Here is a 24,427-nt window from a genome sequence, read left to right on the forward strand (position 1 = left end):
CGGGACAGGCGAGGGGTCGCACGGTTCAGCAGAGCGTTGCCAACACTAACAGTAAGGTACACTAGCACGCCTAGGTAAGTGGTAGCGAGCCTGGTGCAGAACAGACTGGGCGAGAGACAGAGAGGATTCTCCTTTTAATTTTATTTGCCTGGGCCGCAACCACTTGGAGTCGCTTGGCCGACAGGGCCAGCCACGGACGACCCTGGCTTGGGAAGCGCTTCGGGTCAGAGCCTTCTCAGCGCAGCCAGTGGTCGGTGAACAGACCGTCCCGGGGTTGTTGGTGCCTCAAGCCAGCAAGGTGGACGAGGTGCCAGTGGTGGTGGTGTTGTGTGGCTGCGCATGTTTGGAACTGTTTGGAGAGGGTGGCACTGGCCCGTTGGCGGCGTCTCAAGTGAACAGAAAAGGGGATGAACCGGTGGTCGTTTATGCGTACGGAGTATCCGTACTCCATATAGAACTAGAGATATGGATGCGAATAGTTGCTCACAAACTTGGTGGCACCGCAACAACGGTCCCAACATCGTTGACCGCCGCGGCGTTGCCATCGGTCAACAGCATCGACATGGAAGTCTATTCGTACCTTGCGAATACATAGGTAGTACAGACTGCAGCTACAGCGGCCCTTCTCCGATGCCTCCACGATTCCACCGAACGAGGGTGCCGGGGGCCCTGGAAGGAGGCACGGAGGCAAGCAGCAGAGAACCAGCAGCAGGGAGGCTTGTCGCGTCGGAGGGCAGGCCAGGCACTGACAGGGAGTGAGGGAGACGGAGAGAGACATTTAGAGTCGCCAAGAGACCGAAGAGGAAAGACCAACGGCTGGAAATCTGCACCCAGGAAATGAGACAGCGGCGAGCGCCAGCCAATCTCTTCCTCTCATGCCTTCTCTGTCTCTAGGTCCTAGTTCCTAGGAGTCCAAGGCTGGTCGCAAGTTTTTTTTTTTTTTTTTTTCAACGGGGGGAGGGGGGGGGCCATTCCTTGTTAGGTGGAGCAATCGGTCGTGCGCCCCTGTTCACCCTGTTCGTCCAGTCTCAAAAAGGCTAGTGCCACCATCGGGTACCTTGCAGCGCCGGCCCAGACAAGCATCGTCCGCCAATCGCCTCGATAAGATTCTCTTAGTCAACACAACCACTCTTCGACTGCTGTCGACTGCAGACCTCTGGGGACACTGTACGCCCCTCTTCCTCTTTCTGTCTCTCCCGGCCCCCACCAGCTCGGCCATCTGACGAACCATCGCACGCCGTTTCAGGTGGCGTCCCGATGCTGATTCGCCCGTCCGCTTACGTCGACCCTCTTCCTCTACCTTAAGGTACGGATACTAAGGTCTCAACAAGCACACCTGGTCCAACGTAGCGCCACCGCGGCAAAGAGGGTAATTGGGAAATGGGCAATTGGGCAAATGGGAGCGTTGTCCCCGAGGGCTCAATGCACCTGAGATCTGGAAATTGAACATGACGTTGCGTTCCCAGGTTTCCCCATCCTTGCACAACATGGAATACAACCCAAGCCCTTTTCGCCCTTTTCACAAACCGCACTTGGCCGTTTTCTGTCTCTTTTTGTAGGGAAGCGCCGTCGATTATCATCACGTCCAATTTCGTGTCTTCCAGAAACGGACCAAGTCAACCCACGATACGGATAGTATGGTACCACAAATTCAGAGGGAAGCCACATACACTCACAACTAGGAGAATCGATAGCCGCCGGATGGCCTCGAGTCCGGTTCAAACCCAAACTGCCGACCTTCTTCTGTTGCTGGCCTACCGCGACGCTAACTCCCGACGTCTCGTCGTGTTTCCAAATCATCGGATTGCTTGTTCTGGGAGCCGAGAGGCAGAAGAAACGAGGCAGCGAGTGAGAGTCCCACAGATCAACTTGCAAAACAGTGCCCATCCTTCTCGCGCCATATTGGCACCCCCGGTATGACTTTTCTTCTGGATACGGTTGTTCTTGCTCAACCCGTGCTCCACACACTCACCTGAATCCCGAGGCCGAGTTGTTTCTCTAGAAAAAGGGTCCGGCGTCCGGTGGCTCAAACTCAATCGCAGTTCGGACGACGTCTGCTATCAGGTACGAACAGACATAGACTAGGTAGGTAGATCTGGGAGCTTGCGCTGGGCTGTCACTGTGCACTGTCAACACGTACGCTGTTGCGCAGATGGTGGTGTTGTGAAAATCATGGCACCTGGATGCGAGAGTTCTTGGCGCCAACGGCTGTTCTCGGGCCATGAAACGAAATAGAAAAGAGGGGAGGAGGGAACCCGTAGCCAAGGCAACTTAAGCCTGACATTTTCTTTCGTTTTTTTTTTTGGGGGGGGTGTTGCTCGAGGCCAGCTTGGACTTGGAGGGGTTTCCATTGCCAAACTTGCTGTGCCCTCTCGAAATCGATAGGTCCAATTTCCCAGGAACTCGTCGTCGCGTCGTCGCTGCCTGACGTCCACGAGGTTCTGGGTGGCATAAGCCAAATCTTCACCGTTGAAGCTATTCCTAACTACCGTGGCCGCGCCAAGATCTCGCCACCGAACGAAGTCACAGTCTAGCCAGCAGGCAGTCACTCCACCATCAGGAACCTAGAGCATCTACTTAAATCAAGGCCTTGGTCATTTGATGCTGCTGTCGGCGAAATCAGTCAAACCCTATACCTTACCCACACAATAGAGGGTCATGGCATGTAACTGCTGCGGCACGCGAGGGCTCGCCCGATGTCCAGAAGGGTACAGTAAGTAGTCCGCTTGTCTACTGGTGTCTTGTCTATTTTATCGAGAGGCATTCTCATTTGAAGGTGAAACCGAGAACCCGTGGTCACTATACATCAATTTGGTCTTCACCAATGAAGGGGGCTTGGAGAGACAGAGTGTCGGTACTCTACTCCTCGCGGAACCCAATACCGTGGGATCATGACGATGCTCAAAAATTTTGCGGATGGAAACCGGCACCAAAATCGTCAATTCTGTCTCAGCTCGAGGTCGATGCTCGGTGAATCATGGTTTCCAAAACCAACCGACTGATTTGCGACATACATCTCATAGCTTACTGGAGACTCAGAATCAAGCAAGGCTCAATGGAGGCACCAACGTGAAAGTAGGAGAAACCATAATTAAAGGTACGGGTATTTACAAGTTCTCTTATATCCGGTGTGCGATTGTATTATCTGCACCCATTCATTCATTCATTCATTCAGGGTAATGATTTAAGGGGGGGAAGAAAACAAGAAAAGAATCTAGCCCTCCAAGTGCTTGGAGCCGGCCTTGTTGATATCTTCTCTCGCCGGGTCACCAATGATGCCATGCTCGTCGGTGTTTCCGATCTTGCTCTCGCTGAAGCTATCCAGGTCCTTCTTCCAGATGGTGTTCAGGAAGATGGGGTAGGCGAGGGAGACGACGAAGCCGGCGAGGGGCACAACCATGGAGATGTGGTATCCCTTGGAGTCGGCGACGAGACCTGTGAGACTGGGGAAGAGCGCACCACCCTTTTGGAGGAATTAGCCACATGTTTTTTTTTGGGGGGGGGGGGGGGGGGGGGGGTGGGGGGGTGGGGGGGAGGTTTCTACACGTGTACCATGTGCTCTGCCCGTTAACTGTCCTCCATCAGCTTCCACACCTGTCTACCTTACCTTAGTTACAGGTCGAGGCTTGACCCTGTTGGGCCTATGGCCCGTAAAGACTCGGCCCAGCAAGAATGACTGCTAGTTGGTAATATCAAATGGGTTAATGGAATATGGTGTGTTGTATCCGTACTGCAGCGTTGCTCTACAGAGCAGAGTGTGCCCCGAAGATAGAGACAAGGAGAGGAGGAAGCGCGCTGTTTGTGCACAAGTTGACGTCAAATTGAAGTGTAGGCGTAGTGTACCTCGTGTGCTTGGATGAGGACGGATAGTCTTGGTTGAGTTGTCTGAGCATTGAGCCGGCCGTGGAGAGAGCTGACGGGAATGCATGAATCAGACGCCCGGGCGGGTTTGGGTCTGTGACGGGCTGGCAGGTCGCATCCGGCATCTTATTGGCTTGCTGGGTTTTGTCAGGAGCACGAATAGGGATGGCGTATCGCCACAAAGGGCATGGCGCCGTTGCACAATTGCAAATGATTTTTTCCTCTTCTCGGACGAGATCTACGACTACCGCAGGGCAGCAATTCCGGGCCGGAGGGCATGATGTTTTGATATGGTGAGGGTCTGACCAAAGGGACCACGGGACGCACCAAAGCGTCGGCCAGACGTCAACGTCAATGTCAAACGTCAACGTCGACATCAACCGACCGGGTACACCAAGTGAGCCAAGCCCCACGGTTTGTGCTACGAGGCTAATTGTCATGACATGCGCATAGAGTATCGGGCTGTAGTTCTGAGACTCTTGGAATTGAGTCCTGGCCTCTGCCTCTACCGCGGCTTAGGTAAGTATATAATGATGCGTAATTGCACGGCACGTATCCGTGCTTGTCTGCCTCGAGACCCCAGGACCCCAGGACCCCAGGACCCTTGCTTAGCGTCCGCAAGTGTTCAGATTATCCTGAGGTGCGTTCCCTTGTTTCGAACATGGCGCTACGTATTCCCTCGCAACGGGGGTATGGCCTCGAAGTCGAGGCTAAGGTGCCAAGGTAGTGCGCCGGACTGGATTTGCCTTGTCTGCCTATCGCGCCGGATAAAGCATGGCCAAAGATTGTGCTCAACAGAGTCCCTCGGAGCATCGAGATGTGATTATACACGGCATCGAGAAGGCTGGTTCCGGGCAGCGGTCACGGATTCAGAACGACATTGTCTTGTCATGGATTGATCTGATGGATCAGCTGCAACTGGCTACTACGGAGCCAAAGCAGTCGATGGACCGTATCGATTATCTGGCACGACAAGCTTCGGTACAGGGAGCTCGGCAATCCCCAGCCTCTGCAACAGGCGTTGCACCTCTGTGTCATGACTACTTGAAAAGGTGCTGTAGATGAAGTGCCTAGGTGGGATACTCGAGGGCCAGACCAACGCAGACCGGCATTCAAAAAAGGCCCAGAACTGAAAGGTGGTGCCGTGGAGCGGCGTGCCTACGACTATTCGATAGACTCATACTCATTAGTCTCGACAAGGGAAACGTGTATGGGCTTGACAGTTACTAAGCCAAGGTAGCAGACTCATCAAATAGGAGACGCCGCCTTAAGTTGCCCCACTCGCATTCCTTGCGCACACGATGTTGTACGCATCGTACCTACCTTGTAGTGGAGTCTAGAGTCTAGAGTCTAGAGTCCAGAGTCCAGAGTCCAGATGGCCATGTTCTATGTGCCTGGCAACGGATACAGCTTGATGCTGCATTGCTGTGTCTCCTGGCGGAGTCAAGTTGCTTGAAGGCCCTGGCTCAAGCGTGAGGCGACCCCGCTCGCTCTGAGCCACGACAGACAGCCTACCCTTATTCGAGGTGAACGGGCCTCGAGGGTTCGACTTGGCCGACAGAAAGGACAAGAGACGAGAGATATACGCAACGGGTGCTAGCCAAGAACCGTCGCACATAAGCTTTATACCAAGTTGCCACACTATTGCACTCTGAGTCAAGGTTTGCGGCTTCGCCCAGGCAAGGGGACCAACGGGTGTCAGGGGTGGAGCAGTCGGTCCAAAGCATAGAGTGAACGGACGAGGCACAGGTACGCATCGTCGGCCCCCTTTTATTTGATTTTGAAAAAACCAGAACCAAAGGGCGCACGTATTTCACTTTCAGCTAATGTTTGAATGTATTGCTGGTTGCTTACAGAGAAGAGAGCTGAAGCTCTCCGAGCCGTCACCCGTCCCCCTCCATCAGCCCGAGCGATGCAATGCCAAGACATGTAACAACGGTGATCTTCCGTTGATGATGGGATGAGCTATGTCAAATCATGACAAGCTTTTGAGGGCAGAAATCGACGCATCTGCCGTCTATTTGGGTCCCCAAGGTCCAGGCGTTGAAACTCGGAATTCGATGCTCATGTTTCTTGTCGGCAGAAACAGGTGGAGAGGTACACCTCGCCGTGGCGCCGTGGGCACGGAGCCTGCACCGTGTAGCAGACTGCCCTGGCTCCTGGGATTGCCTCGACTGACCTCGAGGCTTCAATAGCCGCCCTGGCGCTTCTACCAGAGAACGTCACGGCGCTGACATGAAGGGTACGAGCTCAAGGTATCAACGTTTGGCTGCCCTTCCGTGCCCTTCCGGGATCCAAGGAGCAATCCACAAGCGCACGACGATAGGGCCGACGAGTTACGGACGATGCGGAGATGGGATGCTGGCTGGCTGTGACCCCGGGCTGCCGAGGCCAGGAGGGAGAATCAAATGCAAGCGGGAGAGCAGCAGTAGCAGCAAGAAAAGAAACGAAAAGGGACAAGAGACGATGAAAAGGAAATGAAGAATGCAAATACGATTTGAAATCTAGGTGCATATGCAAGGCGCAACTGCAATTGCAGACACGGACATTACTCGGCATAAGGCGCTGCAGAGTCTGAATTCACCCTTCATCCTCAAGTCTGTAAATATGGTTTGCAGGGTGCTTTAGAGCATCTGCAAGGTCAGGTAGGGACGGAGAGAGGGTGCGAGCGAGGAGATGAGTGAGTGTCTTGCATCCGTAGTCGTTGTGCTTTCCTATTCTGTCCATACTCGGCGAGAATAGTATCTTGTCTTGTTGACGAATACCGACCGGGGTAGGGACTTTGGAGTATGGAGTATGGAGCACGGAGCATGGAGCATGTCATGGGCCAAATCCCGAGCAAAAGTAAGGCAGCAACGAGTGGGCGACCGTTTCTTTTTCCAACGCCGACATCTGAGTAGCTCTGGCGTCGTTTCGACGTGGTGGATGCCCGGTAAAAAAAGAATACACCTGTACGTGAGGTGACGGTTGGTAGAATGCCTGCAAGTGCATGCGAAAGCTCAAGTACGTGAGCACCTGACTCCATCCAATACAACGCTCCAGTCACGGACTCACGGTGGGCGAAGTGAACTAGTCCAGATGCAAGAACCACCTGCCGAATGTGGCCGGCAATGCGAGGTCTAGAGGTGATCAAGGGTCTGATTGGCCAGTCAGCCGAACACTAAGTGCCTTTCCTCACATTACCTTGCCTAGATACCTGACTTACATAGTACACCGCGTGCACGGTACGTGCACCACTAGCGACAGCGACAGCTGGGCGGAACGGGAACCCGGGTACGGAGTACTTCATTCCTCTAAAGGTGAGGTAAGATACGGATACAGTGCCCAAGTAGCCAAGGTAGGTATTCGCAGGGCAGGGATATGGCGCTTGGTCTGGGCAATGGAGGCCGCTTCTGGGGTCTGCAGCCCTGGATTCATTTTACTTCCTCCTCTGCCGGGTTTAGGTGCCTTGCAGAAGAATACAGGGCCACGGCCACGAAAACCTTTCCGTATCTACGCATCTTGGTGCCGTAGAAACTACGGCTACCAGGACATGATAGAGCCGGTGCGGATGCGGACGCGGACGCGGACGCGGACACGGAGACAGATGTGAGTCTCCACTCAATAGTCTACTGTAGGTGATGCCGGAGAAAACCCCGGCGGCACTGAGAGAGTTTGGGCGCCAGTAAGCACCGAACTCTCCGTCACTTCTTGTCTACCGACTGGCATGTCCCTCTCATCTCTATCTCCCATCCTCTTTTGCTCAGGTACACACTCACCATTCGCCTTGTCGAGTACCCATGGGGATACCTGGGATAGAAAAGAAACCATTTTGTGAGTTATCTACGCCTGTTCGTGCCTCGCAGAGTCGCAGCACCTTGTTGACCGGGAAGGGGGGGGGGGGGGGGGTGTCAGTGTTTGGAGTCCAAGGAAGAAAGACAAAAAAGGTCCATGTGCGGATCGCCGGGAGGCTTACACACCTTCCTTGCTGTTGGGACCAACCAAAAGCCAGAGCCATGCTGCTGGGACCACCCGGAAAGAACCAACGGCGGCTTCTTTCCCCGCCCATCGAAGCACCCTCATTACATTGTACATAAGGTACCTCCTCAACCTAAGGCACGGTATCCACACCTAGGTAGGTATCTATGCACCTCAGGTATCCGGACTGTGAAGATATCTATCTTGCCCTCCCTCCCTGCCTGCTGAAAACATCCAGCCAGTACTCTTTATCTCGGTCCCTAAGGTAGGTAGGTATTCACAAGGTACAGCGCCTGCATAGCATCTTCCGGAGCGTTGAACCATAACTTGAGGACACGCATCCGCCATTGAGGTATCGCGCCACAAACGAGTAGGCGAGGTACAACTACCTACCAGGTGACTTTCAGATGCTACTTCCACCCGCCCTATTATCAGCTTTGCCATATTTTCTCGGATGAGGCTGAGGATGGGGAGGAAGATACATGTCACGCCTCGCCGGCCCTGCATCGTCCACGATAGTGTCGTGTTGCCCAAACAGATGGCCTGCAGTCAGTGCCGGTCAGCTAATTATGGAGAGGTCAGCATGCCAACAAGATACGAGATCCGAATCCGTCATTCTCTTCTTCCGGGCGCGGCAAGATGCCATCCGAAGATAGCGTCGCTCTTCCATCCGCTACGTGCATCGTCGATGCCGTGTGGCCAGGTGCAAGGCAAGCCAGGTTTCCCACTCGAGGCTGTGTCTCGACCTTTTCTTTTTGCTTTTCATTGTCCTTGTCAACAATTCTGCTGGGCCCGGCCGAGACCACAATCCCAGCCCAGTCTGGGCCCGAGGACCACTGCCTGCTGTTGGTGTGGGAGGATCCAAACTACGACAGCCCATCATCGTACGCACGCACTCCGCGCCGCGTCTGGTTTCGAATCTTCCCTCCTGGTTGAGCCACCGCTAGACTGCTAGAAAAGCTACCGCATGCGGACATGATAGTTCTAAGCCCGTCAAAACGCTGCCGTGGTCGCCGCCTCTTGCCTGCGCCCGTTGATGGCAACTGCCAAACATGCCGTGAGCAGTCGTCGACATCATCGAGACCTCGACGCATGCGGAAGCAGTGGTTAGCACCACCCGTATATCAACACCTAGGGCCTCACCCGTTGCGGCCTAGTCGGTCCCTAGCAACGGCCTACAAAGGATTCTCCAGACCACGAGGCACCAAGCTCTCCCTCTGCCACAACGCCTGGCGCTATCGCAAACCGGCTCTGTAGAGTGTCGTCAGACCCCAGTACCGACCGCCCATGCCCTGGCGCAATCCTAACCGAGCGATTGGGACCACGACCGGCATGGGTCTTGGAGCCGTGGGATGAACTGTAATTCACGTAGCATGCAGTTATTCGCATTCCTTTTGCGAAATACTTGTACAAAGACGGATATGGGGACACACGCCCTCATAACGGAGACTGCCGATCCAAAACTTTGCATTAGGCTTGCATGAGGGACCGCCTTGTACGGCCACTTGGGTGCTCTCCCTCTTGACCCAATGCCGACGCGGACGAGCCCGATTTCTGAGAGAACCCGATCGCAAGAGACGAAGAGCAAGAAGCAATACCAAGTACAAGCTTGCGTCAAATCGTAAATCGCGGCAACGTGGAAAAGAAATACAACCTCGCTAGCTAGTGCTTGACAGACGAGGGCTGCCCAGCTTGTTCGCCCGTGTTTATAAGTGCACCCCCATGATATCGCAATGTAAGGCTACCTCACCAGCACTTCGCGGTTACGTCCGTCGACAATCTATCCGTACGGATACAGATTGCTGCGGTAGTCTGTAGGTCTCCGCAACGGGATGCCAAGGGGTGGGATGGCTTGCGTCCGTAACTATGGATCCTGACCCCCTTCTTACCAGCAACGTCCCCCTACCCTATCCTCTACCCCCTTTCTCACAAGAAATTGTCATACCGCGGTACGGATACCCGACCATGCACCCCCGCTACTGGGTCGACGCTAACGATGGCATAGATGCTTGCCGACATATTATGAACTTGGGCTGGACGCCGTGGCTGCCTGCGCAATTCCTCGTTCCCATTCCTTTGGGACCTAAGCCCCCAGGTCTGGATGTTTGGCTTGAGGGGTGTCCAACGGCCAAGGGATGACGGCGGCATCCTCCATTTCCTCCTCGCAATGGTCAGTCTTCCAAGACATTTTCAGCTTTCCTTGAATAAGCTCATAGCTCCTGGTATGGTGGACGCCGTGCCAGCCGCATCGTCTTGGTCGCATGTTGGTAAATCGACTGAGAAGCCGCCAACGTTACCAGATCCCGTGTCGTCGTTGAATTACTGACGGGCCTTTTTTTTTTTTTTTTTTTCCCCTTGGGTTTCTTTCCTCTTGCCAACCCAGACCAACAACAGCTGGACCAGGAGTCAGATGATGAGGAGTCGTTGCAATTGCGAGCGTCAACCCCCAATCTCGGACCATTGTCTCCCGCGAAAATGGAACGAGTCCCTGGGGAATCGGGTGTCTGAGTTACTAACCAAGGGATGGCAGCATCCACGGACCACGCGTTGCACACCTATCCGTACGGCAAAACAAACAATGGGGACCGACTGGCCACAACTACCGACTGGCTGGCTGGCTGCATTGGAAGGACGAACGACTCCTCCTCCTCCGTTGATGCTGGCGCTCCTCCCGGTATAGCGGTGCCCAAAGTGGAATCTCGTCCGACGCCATAATCGGCGGCGTTAGCCCTGGCCGGAGCCAGCAGCACGTCCTTTGACAAGTCTCGGCGCTGAATGTGGCTTGCGCACCTCGTCCATGTTAGCTGCGCCCGAGAACTTGGGACACCGGCGACTAGGTCCCCTAGGGCGGTGGCAGCCGCTGCACCAAGGAATAAGCTACGTTAAAACCCATAACCAAAGACCGTTGGCATCCTTTCCAGCTGGATGGTTCTCGACGTTGGTAGTTAGGTGCGCTGTTGACGGCAATGGACAGGCGAGCGGACGGACCAACACAACATGACCGGGGGCCCAGGTGGTCTAGATTGGGGAGTAGTACGGATAAGTGCTCTCTCTTTCTCTCTGTACATATCCTGCAAGGGTTGATGATGAATGATGATGATGATGCTCAAGGTTGGTTGGCAATTGTCGCGGAGGTGGCATAATTTGCCCATCTCCCTCATTAGCCTGCACCTCCTCGTACCCGTTCAACGACAGTACTTCGCACAGCTTTGCACTGACGATAAAGGCAAGCAGATGGCAGGCAGACCTGTGAACGATGAATGGAAGCCGTGGACGTGAATCCGTAGACGCATGCTGATCCATGTCGGGCGTGCTCTACATGTTTTCCTCCCCCCACTCTCTGGTCTCCGGGCTCAACAGCTCCAACCTCAGCTCCAGCTCCAGCTTTCGTCGTCGAGTCTCACCTATATGGCATGCATACGGCGGTTACATGGTGTTGTTGTCGGTTCGATAGCTGTTTTGTTACGCTGGGATGATACTAGCGCGACTTTCCATGGCACAATCGTCAGATCCGCATCCCTCCCCCTCCCGGGCCTCCGCTGGCACCCCATGTCCATGTCAATTGAGCTAGGCCACGAAGGGACAACGCAAGCGAATTTTTGGCCATTTGACATTTTCCTCACATGCTGACCCTCTCTCTGCTCCTTGTCCCAAACGCAATGTCTCCATATTTCGTAATGTTTCTCAAATTCCCCCTTCACGACAGCCCCTCCTTAACCCCCCAGGCCTACCATTGATCTCCGGCCAGGACATGCCGAGTAGGTACACGGAATCTCCCAGCAAGAGAAATTCATTAGCGCTTGACCGACCCGTCGGTTTCATGAAACAAGAATCTCCACCACCAGCTTCATCTCACCTGCACGCACCCATGTATACACAGCCAGCCCCGGCTCGTCCTCCTTTCCTTCCCATCATACGGATAGGGCGACAGGCTATAGCAACTCACCATTGTCTTGCAGCGCTTTTCAGCGCTGAGATGTAAAGAACGGTGGGTTTCCAATCAGCGCTCAAGACCTTGTCGCCCTTACCTCACCCTTACACTACCTTACTTTACCATGGCCGGCTCCCTGCCGTCTGTCCATTCAACGCCTTCTCCTTCTCACACCCGTTCCCTTGAGCCCCGTTTTTGTCTTCGCGCTCATACACGCTACAGGTCATATTTCCGAGTTCATTTACTCCAGCTTCTGCCCAGTGCCACTTATACACCTACCCACTCCGTCTTTTCAACCCACTATCCACTTTCGGGGCGAGAACGTTCCGAGCCTGACGTGCCTCCTTCCACTTTACACCCACATCAAGTCTATGTGCGTGTGTCTAAAATGGGCAACAATATCGATGATTGAATACGTAGTATTCTTTCTGCACCAAATATACATTCTACCTATTCGTGCCCAACCCAAGAGCAACACAGCCTGCGCGTCGTCTCATCCAGCTGGCCACACCAGTCCACCAATGAATCGGGTAGCTGATGGAACAGTGCAATCCTGCCTCTTTAGGCTCTGCGGGCTAGACAGTTGGCCACATTTGTCCACGTCGAAGAATGCTCTTCAAGAGAAGATCCAAGCGTTGACGCGGGTACGTATGGCACGGTTATGGATGGAGAAAACGACCAAGGGCATAGCCCGTCAGACAGCCGAGCCTGAATAGGACTCTCGCTGCCGTGCCATCAACACGGCGAGCTAGTATCTCATTCCTCGTGTCGTGTTGGATACTTTCCCTCGTCACCGGGCACCCGTCTAACCAGAGGCCGCCCCGATTCCTTTTCAGTCCCGTTGGTTACAGATCATGTTGGACAACCGTGAAGACTCGGGCAGGAACTTGTGAGCATCATGTCTTCTCGGCCATCCTCGTCTCTGTTTCTGCCCTCAAGACAGTGTCGTACGAACCGTAGGGCAGATGAAAATGTTTCTTCCTACTCCGTACTACTTGGCTCTTTCCTGCAGTCTCCGACAAGCCCTGCTTCTCCGATTCAGCGCCGGCCAACTGGAGCAGCCAAAAATACATTTCCAGAATAGGACATTGCCTTTATGCGTCCGGTGCTAGTACTGATAGCATCTCGGGTCACGTAATGACTGACCATTGTCCGCGGGTGTGGCGTTTTACGACAGCAGTGCCAGAATAACAGTTCCAGCAACGGCCCGTTACGCCTGAAGGACTAGTCAGCCACAATTCTGTCGTGAGGTTTTGACCAACGACAACAATTTCAGCCGACTCTACTGTATCTAGACCACCCCTTGGCCAGCAGCATGTGCACACAAGGTGTGTTGTATTATTGATGAGCCACAGTGATGGGCGTGCCGCTGAATTTCTTGCTGTCGTGACTAACGTGGCCATCATTCATCCCACGGCTCGCGCCCCTTGCCCCCTTGCCCTGGCTTCGAGCCAGCCACAAGACGTGGACCAGCGGTGTCGTGTCCAAGCTCTCTCTCTCTCTTGGGACTGGAATGAGTCCATCTACCTAGGTGATCTACCCTCGTTCTTTCTCTCCTCCATTATATCTCGTCTGCAATGCTGTTGAAACATTGACACACTGGTCAGCGTCTACCAATCGAGGGCACGAAGATCTCGCTCGTGCTCATTGCCAACTTACAGCATTGACCATTGCCCCCTCACCCCCTCTCCCTACGCCCCTTACGCCCCATACGCCAAGCTCCCTCGGAAATTCTGTTGCTGCCATTGTTGTTGTTATGGTTGTAATTGGTAGTGTTATCGCGGTGTCTCAAACTCAGGAGCGCCAGAGAGAGGGGAATCTGGGACTTCTGTCCATGTCTAAACAGATAGAAATGAATCTCATTTGAAGCCAAATTAACATGGCTCTTGGTGCTACAGCAGACAAAGGTTGCCACAGCGCGCTAGCTAAAGCGACGATTCCAACAGTCACGTACGTTTATCAGATGGTGACTTCTGCCTCGCATAGGCTCTTCTAAGTTGCCGAGCAAGCCACCTTCGCCAAAACCCTGCAACGGTTTTGCTTGCCGTTGATGGGTAAACATAGGCTGGGTCGTTAGTTTTGCGAGTCCTCGTGTTCAGGGACCAGAGAAGAGAGACAGGGAGGCAGATCGTAACTGATTTGAAAGATGCACACATCATCTTGACCCGTCTTGCTTGTCGAATTGCCGACAACTTGTAGGCTTGGCTGTTACAAAATGACAATGTGAATGGCCTTGTTCGTCAACCTGCCGGCCCCCATTGTGTGTCCTGCTGGCTCTCCTGTGGATAGTACAACTTTTGAGAGATAGATCTGCCTTCTCGTCAGAAGGACCATTGCGACTCTTTCCTCTGTTCAACCTTTCTTCTCGCTCCCAGCCCAAACGACATCGACCGGATAGCTACTACATTTTCCCTCGTCGTCGAGCAAAACTTGGCTTCGAGACCATGTCCCTCGCTGCAGTTATAGTTCCCACGTTTGTGGCTTCTTCCTCCCCGAAGCCCCTAACTAAGAAAGGGCGTGGTCTAACGGTGGAGCGGCATGGTCTCGGGACAAACACACAACTCATAGGACGTCGCTTCAATTGAGCCTAGATCGGGTGTCGTCACTAGCAACTCGCAACACCCCTTTCCATCCTACATAATTATGTGGAGGGAGAAACATCAAAATTCACAGCTCACCATTGGTCTCTTTACGGGATGCTGTGCCTTTCCAATATTGACAAATCGAGTTGACGATCTTCTTGCGGCCTGTCCAGCTCCACCCCGTCAGTGTCGACATGCCATGAATGCCGCCACATGTCCACGATGGTCCGTCCGTTGGCTTTGGCTCCAATGCTTACTGCGAACTTCTGCTCTCGATTCCTCTGTGCGCTTCAAGAAGAGTATTCGTTGGTCACACCATACATTTTCGTCTCGGTCTCCATGAAGAAAGAAAGACAATCCTGGCTTTTTCATGCTCACCGAGATTGCTAGCCATTATTATCCACTCTCTCCGAGAGGTGTTCCACCCTGCGCTGGTGCAACAACGTCGAATTAACCTGGTTCTTGATAAACGGCATCAATGACGACAGAGAATAGGGGTCTCAGCCTCGACTGGAACCGTCTGATGGTCGGACGAAGCACAGGAACTAGAACGAAAGCAGCCAGAATCGAATCGAACAGACGTTGATCGCAAGGGCCTCACATCTCACGTGGGCGAGGAAAGAGGCCCCGGGTATTATTACGTACATCATAGCCCGCTCCAAGGCAAGCCTCCCTCAAAACGCCAGATCGATCCCGCAACCAACGCTGAAATTCCCCCGGTGACTTTAAGGCAGTGGAAGAGATGCCAAGCTCATCGAGCAGAATTGCTCTGGACTGACGTCTATGCAGGTCAACAGCATGTCCTCCACCTTGAACTCCCGTCGCTATCTAAACTTGGCTAGCACCTTCGCCGGCCGGTAACTGACCAACGCGGCTCACAGAATAAAAGTCGAAGTACGATCCCCCAAAAACCAAGGTTGTTTCGGCGGATATAAGTACTGGGCGCGAGCTCTTCGTCCCAGTACATGAATGCGTAATCAAAGTTGCCAAGCCCCTAGAACAAATGCCGGAGGCTTTATAAGTAGATATCTCCGTCCTGCCCTGCCACCCAGCGTCTCCACGCTTCGTCGTAAGCCCTCTCGAGATCAATCACCCATCGTCTGGTATCAAAAAGCGCACAAGTCCATTTGCTGTCCCACAGTGTTTTGCGCAAGACTGCCAAGCGACCCTTGCCTTCGCCGTAGCCACCACGATTGATTCGATAAGATAAGTCATTGGCTAGTCTGATGGCAAACAGCTCATATTCCTCTTCGCTGCCAGCGATGAGGTCTTTCGCTGCCTCTGCACCCTCGGGGCCTTTGGGTAACGCGCCCTTCAAAATTGATGCCGCCATACGCGAACACATCTTGTAGGGATATCGTGGTAGTGTCAGGAGAGGTGTGCTAGACCACAAAACATCCGCGGCCGTGGTATGTGCGTTGCATTCAGGAGTGTCGAGGAATAAATCGCAGACGCGAGCTCGAGATATGTGCTGATTTTTCGGCGCCACGTCCGTAAAGATGATCCGGTTAGCAACTTCTTCCCCGGCCCAGGCCCTCGCTGTCCTCCGGAGATTTGTTTCCCCGAGTTCAGGGAACCGTAAAAGCCATAGAACGGCCTTGGGAACCTGTGCCAGAATGCGTAGCCACGTCCGAAACGTTGTAGGGTCGATCTTGAAATTGAATTAGCCACCTTCATCACCGACGAGGCTTCATAATCGAGATAGGACCAACCTTGTATAGTTGGTTGAAGTTTCCCATGATAATGGCATCATCGGGCAGGCTGGGAAACAGCTCTTTCCGCATGCTCCACCGCCGACGCTGCTCATCTTCCCACGAGACTTTGTGCTCATCAGGGTCGCTCGATTGTGCATGGTCGCAGCAAAAGAAAGTATCTTTGCAGAACACGATATTCTCCGAGTAGATCCAACCTCCATCGCCTTCTTCAGTCTTGTCCTCAAAAATGTCGTCGACAGAGAGGTTGCCACGCCAAGGGCGTAGTGTTTCCGGCGGAACGGCTGTGGCATCTGCAAGTAGATAGTCACACCACTCGGCACCCAAACTGCCAGCAAAGCCCATAAACGACATTTGGATCGGAGCAGGTCTTGCAGCAAAGATTTCGTTTCGTGCACCTCTAGTGTAGCCATTCAGGTTGACAAGGATGTGAATGTCGTCTTGGACGATTTGTTCCACTAGCTTATCCGAAGTCCAGGTGCTGGCATCTCGAAACACTGGTGCTTCACGTTCAATTTGCAGGCGATGAACAGACTTATCACTCGCTGTCGTGGCATAGCAGAATGCTTTTACGCGAGTTGTATCGTGAAATCCAAAAACGGATTGCATACTAAGCGGAGGTCAGTATCAGCCGTGTTCGTAAGGTGGAATCGACTTCGGTCGTCTTACAGGTGAGCCAGGGGATGGTTATTGAAATCCGAAGAAACATAGCCAACGTTCAGATGGGGCGATGGCGGCGGGGGCGGGGGATAGACCGTCTTCGGAAGCCAGGGAGAGCGAAGTGTTGAGCAGGAGATCCTGAAGGCATTGCGTTGCGATATCATGCGAATATCCTTAGCTGTCAAGGGGCAAGTAAAAGTGTGGAAAGGTAAGACTGTTGGAGCGGACGGTACAGCGAGGGTGGATGGTAGCTGAGGACGCTTGTAATCAGAAGTTGACTTCATTGAGCCTCGGACATACTTGTCGCAATACCATCGTCGCATCGCTGCCCGCGCACCACGCTCCACGAGCCGCAACAGACGCGAACCTTCCCAAGGACTCTTGGACCAGCTTCGTAGCTTCGTCGAGAAGTCGGAATTCGCGTCTATTGACTGCCCACCGGCCAAGCACAATTGTGCAGCTAGCACTGCGATGTCTTTCTCTTGCAGAACACCAACGCCCCAGGTTGACGCGTCAGCGAGTTGGCGAGACACAATGTCGACAACCTTCTTCGTTAGGCCGGATCCTTGGTCTTCCTTTGTAGCATCGAGAAACATGCCGTCGTTGTCGACATGCCAGCGGTCGTATGTACCTCCTTGCAGGACTGCGCCGCCTCGGCCTCTCCAGTCACAAACCGAGTTCAAGGCCGTAGAAAGCCCGCACACTGCTTCTGCAAATTCTGGATTGGATTGAACAGCCCGTTTGTAGTACGCGATTGCGTCGCTGATACGCCCACGATCCTTGACGGCATTTGCAAGGTTCGTCAGGGCAATGTCAAAGTTTCCATCGCACTGAACAGCCTGCTCATACATCTGTATCGCGAGGTCTAGTTGTCCAATGTCCTTGAGAAGGCTGCCGAGATTGGTATGCAGGTGAACGTGCTTCGGATCCAGTGTAAGCCCGTAATTATAGTACGCAAGAGCCAAAGCGAGTCCGCTGCCAGGGGTGATGCCGGGAATACTGGGCAAGGACGACAAAGTCTGGCTTGAGCTAGCTGCCATGGGCTGCTGCACGCTGGCAAGCAGAATCCCTACGTTATTTGCCGTTGACGGGCTCTCTTGAAGTGATAACGAAAGATAGTAGAGGGAGAGAATATCACCAACGCCTGCAGACTTCCTCACTAGTCCCGCAGCCGGCGATCCGGATGAAATGGCATCCTGGAATATCTTGGCGAGAGATAGTAGCGAATTGCTCGTAGTTTGGACCGCCGCTCGCTTAGGGCCGCCCTCAGGCACAAATCGCAGGCCTGGAAGGTCGCCGTTGTTGGAAAATACCAGCTTCGCCGTGCGCCTCGCCAGTTCAGGAGGTAGTAACAATGGGCGAGATGGTGTTGTCCCGTCAATGACGCGGTGACTGCCGCCGTTTGGTGCCAAAACCTGCTGGATCTGTCGGACCAAAGTCTGAACAGATGCTGTTCTTCTACCTGCGCTGATCAAGACGGCTTCCTCAAATGCTTCAGCCGCCCCTGCAATGTCTTTCAAACTGTACAGCATCGTCCCTTTGGCATGGACTAGTGCGAGGATGCGACCATTCTCGGTACCTGGAATGGCATAACCGCTCGAACCAAAGCCAGGCTGGTTCCGGGCCTCGTCCAGCGAATTGGACGCCGAATTCGAGTACACATCTCCTCGGGCGGCTGGTGTGGTGTAGCCAGCGTCCCTTGTTGGGCCCTTTGGCAACCTGAGAGACTTTTGAACAAGATTGATTACCTCGACCGCGTCGACACTCTTCTTCTTGTACAATAGACCGACCAAATGCTCCACGGCTTCAAGATATTGCGGTCGGGTTTTGATCGCTTTCAGCCAGGATTTTTCCGCCTCGTCTTGTCTGTTGAGGCAATACAAAGTGGCCGCCTGATTCGACACTGCTTCCACGTGGCTACATGGCGAGTTAGTCAGAGTGAGCCCGCAATACCAAACACATCGAATGGCAGACGCAGGACCAAAAGGTTAAGATTTTAGACTTACTTGGGCTCCAGCGACGTGATACGGTTAAACCATTCCAAGGCCTCCTCGAAGTGTTCCAGACCGTAATGCAAGCAACCTCCAAGTAGAACACCATCAATCCATTTCCATCCGCTTTGCTCGCACAGATGGCTGAGAATTTCTAATGAGCTTTTGGCGTTGGCTGGAGGTGAGCCTCTCGAAATCTGAATCGAATACAAAGGGCCACATGAATTTACGACGGGGAAATTGCCATTCCGAAAATCCGTTACTCCATCCCAGCCTCTGTGTTGCGCTGAGAGTGGCGACTTATCTCCCAGTGACCCGAACTGCATGCTGTCATGGCTATTCCTGAGGTTTGCGTTTACCATCATGGCTGCGTCTCCCGGAAAAAAGAGGTCCGGGGTCAAGGCGACGATGGGCTGTTTGGGCGGTTTTGGATATACCACCATCCTTGAGGTAGTGCTCAGGGCTGAACCGGGCCTCAATTGTTGAGTTTTGCGTCCATGGTGCAAGAATGCGAGCAAATCAACATAGCTTCGGTGTGCTTCAGCCAGCACTTTTTCTCTAAACCCGGATGGATTTGCCTTGGCCAAGGAATCACCAGCGCTGGCAGCTTGGTGTGGTTCTAGAGTGAGCGCCTCCAAATGGCATTGTGCGGGTTGAAGAAAGCCCGATCCGTATGACGAGAGGTGAGAGTAGGGGTCCGGTGGAGTGAAGTGAGCGGATGGTCCTGGCATCTGATTATGCACTTTGGAGTAACGATGGTCATACATTGATGGTGATGGAGACGGGGTGTTATGCATCGGCGGGCCAACATAGCTCTGCCCTTGCTGGTGAGCCAGAAACCACGGATTTGGCACTTGTAGTAGTCTCGGAATCCTAGCTCCGACGTTTTCTGGAATTGAAATCCCCGGGAGGTAAGAACTGGTGTTGAACAGCGTGGGCCGTGGATGAAGTTGGGACGTAGAGCCAAACAGCGCAGCCGTATTCGATGTGTTGAATCCATACTGCGAGGAAGCTGAAGAAACGGTAGAGTGCATCGACTGGTGCGTCAAGTCCCGTGCAATAGGCCATGGTTGGTACGTTGGAGGCGTTGTGTTCAAACTGCCACCCGCATGATCACGGACGGGCAAAGAAGTGCGGACCTGATCTGTGGTCTGATGAGGGTGATTCCCGCCATACGCCATTGGTACGGCCGGAAGCACCATTTGCTTCAGGGGTGGAGGCCTCGAGGCATATTGAGCATGAGAGCCATCATAGCCGGCGTCAATAGTGCCATTTGGTGTCTTGCGTCGTAACTGGTGTTCCGGTCCATCAAGAATATGTAACTGGCCCGCTGTCGTCGTACGGCGCTGAACGGATTGATTTCCGTGAGCAGTCCGGATCGGAAAGGAACGTGGCGTCTTGCCGTCAGAGAAAAGAGCGTTGGCCGGGTCCGTAGAAAGGAAGCGTAAATTCTGATTAAAAGTAGACGTGTTGAAGTGAGGGAGGAGATGGTAGTTATGCTGGTGTGGAGGGTAGTCTTCTGACTGGTGTTGGTGGTGGTGGTGCTGCGACTGCTGGAAGGTCGGGAGGGGATCGAGGTTTGGCGCTTGTTGCACCGCATGGTGCATCTGAACTAGAGGCAACATGGGTTATGTGATGGAGAGATAAGGCGCTTCTGAATATCATGAGGCAGGATGAGGGATGAGCGAGTTCAGCACCATGGAGGGTTCTGCGAGTTCTAGGCTGGATAAAGCGATCCGGGAACCAGTTGTCATTGCCTGCTGGCTAAAGCATGGCTGACAAGCCGGCTGACGGGCATGGCCTCTGGGGCGCCTAGAGCAAACGGCTTTGCCAATGCCCGATACCAATGCCACCTGCCCTGCGACCCTATCAGACCTAAAAGGCTGACTCCTTTATGGTTCAAGTTCGACGAGGAGCGTCGGAGGGTAAGGTCGGGAGAAGATCGCTATGTGAGAGAGGTTCGTCGTAAAGCCGTAGAGATGGCGCCGGGTTCGTCGGTCGGGGCGATGGGAGTCTGAGAGTCCAACAAAGGAACGGCGACGTCGAAAAGGGTAGACTTGGCCGGCGGAAATGGCGACAGAGGTCGCAGGAGGCGAGATTGAGGCGGTAGATCGCGTGGTCCTCTGTTGATGGAAGGAAGAATGCGAAGGCAACGTGGAGTGCGGAACGAGACACAACGCGACTAGTGCGAAATCTGCAGCGGTAGGAGTACCAGTAACGGTAGCCGTAGCCGTAGCCGTTACGGGAGCGGGAATGACAGCTATAGCTTGCAGCCGTAGCCGTGGCTACAGGTTTGGTTGTGGTGGGAAGATGTGATTCAGCCCGGTTTAGCCCCAGTTGAGTCGTGGTGGCAGAAGTACGGTAGCCGCTGGGAGAACCCAGACGCGCAGATCGGGCAGATAAGGCGATCATGAAGATAGACCACCAAAGAAGTCACAGAAGTACAGTAGAAGGTCGGACGTCGATGGCCAAGAAATCAACTTCAGCATCAGCCCGACTCGGACAGTTGACCTGAACGCTCTATGGCCTGGAATCAATCGATTCGTCTCGATTTACTCGAGAATCTGCCTAAGAGTCCCCCAGGTTCCCTCCCTGTCTGTAGTCTCCAGCCTGACACGGAGGTACGTATCCAGGAGGCGGCGGAGGCGAATGGCGTAAGGCGGAGAAAAAGGTCAGCTCGCTGGTGGACACGAGCCTGCACAGTATCTTCCCATGTATGCGCGGACCATGGGGTGCCTTGGATTGGTGGTTAGGCTGCTCAAAGTCGGATGTCGTGACCAGGGTGGTGTAGCGGAACTTCCGACGTACCTTAGGTGACGGAGCGCGGGCGGGGGGTTGCGACTGGGGCGCAGTGCTCCAAAGCGGTCCATCAATTGAGGACGCGAGGCAGCGCTTAGCGGCAGGTTACAGAGGGGGTGATAACAAGTAGAGGGCATATTATCTCCCGATTACAACAGCTCGAGAATGCCGCAACAAAACTTCCAGCTAGCAGGGAAATCACGACTCATTTAGGGAAGATTGCTAATAGTAGAGTTTGGGAACAACGGTTGGAGGCGGAAGTGGCGCTTTGCGGAGGTACCTTTCGTAGGCGATGATACCTTACCTTAGGGAAGCACGGAAGGTGCGTTAGAGACGTAGCCGGTTCAAGAGGTACCTTAGGTGCCTAGATAGCTAGCTTGCCCTACCTTACCTTATCCGAGTGCCTACGACAGCCCACCTAAGATACCTCAGGTACCTTACCTTGTTCGTTGGTAGCCCGATAAGGTACCTAAGTGGAGGCGCCTTACATAGTACCTCCATGATGCCGGGCCTTGGAAAGTTGAAGAGGTAGCAATTAATTATTATTGAATTTTGTCAAAGGCCCATACGTAGCCTTCATGTCGCTCGTCTCTGAACCGCCACATAGAATTTGGCATTCTGGGAGGCGACCGTAGACGTTTTTTTTTTGTTTTTTTTTAAACTGTCCTCCATGCCAAAACTCTCCAAATGAAAACGAATGTTCAGAAGGAAACAGCAGGGGCACTTGGTGGCTCGACCACAGCAACAAGTCCAACACGCACCATTATCGATGTTAGACGCCGGCCAGCGAGGTGACAAGCCTGTATCCATGCATTAGTGTCAAACACATTGGTTTCGCTGCATCGTTTTAATCGTCCGCAAGGTTTCTCGAACTTGAACGCCTAGTTGCGCAGTGTGTATCCGTAACTTATTCCATTACAGACGTTAACGCAAGGTTGGTCCGCAAATAAACGAACCCCCACGGCTAACGGTCACATTCTTCGTCTACTAGTGTCCTGCGACGCGCTGTGTACTCTGTATGTGAGCTGGCCTCTAGCCCTTGACTTATTCAATCTACCTCAGTAGCTGTGGAAATTTTGACACCCCTCCTGGAGCCTCCTGGCGCACAAATCGTGGGATGACTACGTTTAATTTGGCCGCGTGTGATGGCCTCGATTTGCGTGCCGAGCGTGGTTGGAGACTGTACTTAACAGAGCTATTCGAAAGTATGAAGCCAATTTTGAAACCAGAAAAGAAATATGCCGTGGCATGGCCATTGACATGTCTCAGAGCTGCCAAGGCGACGAATCCTCATGCACATTCTAGTACATCAACCTCTACGCAGCAGGTCGCGAGCGAGATTGCTACAACCATCTTTGGTAACTTTGTCATTTGGTCATTTGGCAACTTTTTTCTTCTTTGCCCAAGGTTGCCCCTTTTGGGTAGTCCCCTTAATGCAGAACCATTCCTAAACTCCAGAAGTCATGCGAGAGTGTCCGTCCGGCTATGGCCTCCTTTACTCCTCGGGGACTGTTTATCTCGTCAGCCAGGCACCCCAGACAGTACAATCACTTTGCAAGGTTGTGCTAGAGCAATTGATGGAAGAGCGGCGGGTACTTACTGTCAATCTCGCCAGCATCAATAGCATCGGTGATGGCCTTGGGGCTCTTGCCGTCAACCTGGCATCCAACACTGTTCGCCGTTCCCAGGATCTCCTTAACACCGCCCTCCAACGTCTTGGAGAAAGACTTATGGCGCATAGTTCTCGCAATCTCGATGATCTCTTCCAGGGGAACAGACTTGTTGTGCTTGATGTTCTTCTCCTTCTTGCGGTCGCGAGGGGGTTCCTTGAGGGCGCGGATGATGAGGGAGGAGGCGGTGGGAACAACGGAGACGGCGGCTTGACGATTCTGGATGGTGAGCTTGACCGTCACCCGAAGGCCTTTCTATAATTGAATTGCTGTCAGTGCTACTCTCACTCACTTGCCGGGGGGGGGGGGGGGGGGGGGGGGGGGGGGGGCGTGGGGGGGGGGGGGGGGGGGTGCCCGCGCCCCGAGGTCCTCTCCAAAGGGAGCTGCTGACCGGCCGACCCTCACGCGCGGGCGGGGGGGGGGGGGGTCGAAATTCATCATCGAGGGGTTTGACATACCCAGTCGCCGGTGGCCTTCGCGATATCTTCACCAACTTTCTTAGGAGACAGACCGAGAGGACCGATCTTGGGGGCCAAGGCGGAAGAGGCACCAACCTCACCTCCCGTGGCCAGGAGGTGGCTGTATTCGCGAACTGTATTAGTGAACTTATTCCTTCCATCCACGAATTAAAGGGAGGTGCAACGAACATGACCTTGACTTCGTTGGGATCGAATTTAGGAGCTGCGCGAGACGTAAAACATTAGTTTCCCTGCTATCTCTGAGTGCTGGGCCTGATAGCCATCAAGAGAAATACTTACGCATCGTGACTGCTCTCGGATCTGGGTCTGATGGGAAAGTTGGTGTCGAAGGATGGAATTGAGGCCGAGTTGGACGGGGGAAAATGTTGATTAGTTCTGTGCGCCTTCTCACAGCCCTAGGCAAAAAAGCCTAGAAGACTGCGCCACATTTTTTGTGGCTGAGTCGAGAAAATTAGAACTCAAGAGCCTGGCCAATGACACGTTTCGAGCTGTCCGCAGAGGGCCGTTTTCGCTAAGGGAAGCCGCATATGTCACGTGCTATTCCTTATCTACAGAAAGAAACTCTTGGTCAAAGGCGCAACATTGAACCAAAGACCATCTCTACCTGAGGTTGGTCCATACCTTAGGTACCTTAGGGTGTCATTGGTGTCTATCTTATCTTATCTACCTTTCTATGGCAAGGTGAAGCCACATTGGCAAGCCCCGTACAGTGAAAGCAAGCAGTATCCGTACCTTTCGCGAAGTATTGCCCTAAGGGACTTAGGTATATTGAGTACCTATTTTAC

The 24,427-nt window shown here is 53.5% G+C and overlaps 3 protein-coding genes across 3 annotated transcripts; all 3 read right to left on the reverse strand.

Moving 5' to 3' along the window:
* Positions 1–3,214: 3,214 nt before the first annotated feature.
* CORC01_10465 (glucose/galactose transporter) lies at positions 3,215–3,986 on the reverse strand (the record flags this gene model as incomplete). Its single annotated transcript, XM_022622093.1, has 3 exons — positions 3,215–3,463; positions 3,608–3,641; positions 3,844–3,986. 3 exons carry the CDS (start codon positions 3,984–3,986, stop codon positions 3,215–3,217), a joined length of 426 nt encoding a protein of 141 aa, XP_022471383.1.
* An 11,360-nt stretch (positions 3,987–15,346) lies between these two features.
* On the reverse strand, positions 15,347–20,319 carry CORC01_10466 (tetratricopeptide; the record flags this gene model as incomplete). The annotated part of the gene is made up of 4 exons (XM_022622094.1): positions 15,347–15,982; positions 16,044–16,653; positions 16,713–18,620; positions 18,710–20,319. The coding sequence occupies 4 exons, from the start codon at positions 20,317–20,319 to the stop codon at positions 15,347–15,349; spliced, it is 4,764 nt and encodes a 1,587-aa protein (XP_022471384.1).
* A 2,669-nt stretch (positions 20,320–22,988) lies between these two features.
* On the reverse strand, positions 22,989–23,925 carry CORC01_10467 (uncharacterized protein; the record flags this gene model as incomplete). Its single annotated transcript, XM_022622095.1, has 5 exons — positions 22,989–23,002; positions 23,094–23,418; positions 23,622–23,742; positions 23,811–23,844; positions 23,922–23,925. The coding sequence occupies 5 exons, from the start codon at positions 23,923–23,925 to the stop codon at positions 22,989–22,991; spliced, it is 498 nt and encodes a 165-aa protein (XP_022471385.1).
* Positions 23,926–24,427: the final 502 nt, after the last annotated feature.

The sequence above is a fragment of the Colletotrichum orchidophilum genome (assembly GCF_001831195.1).
Source record: "Colletotrichum orchidophilum strain IMI 309357 chromosome Unknown Scaffold_104.1, whole genome shotgun sequence".
In the NCBI taxonomy this organism is placed as follows: Eukaryota; Fungi; Ascomycota; class Sordariomycetes; order Glomerellales; family Glomerellaceae; genus Colletotrichum; species Colletotrichum orchidophilum.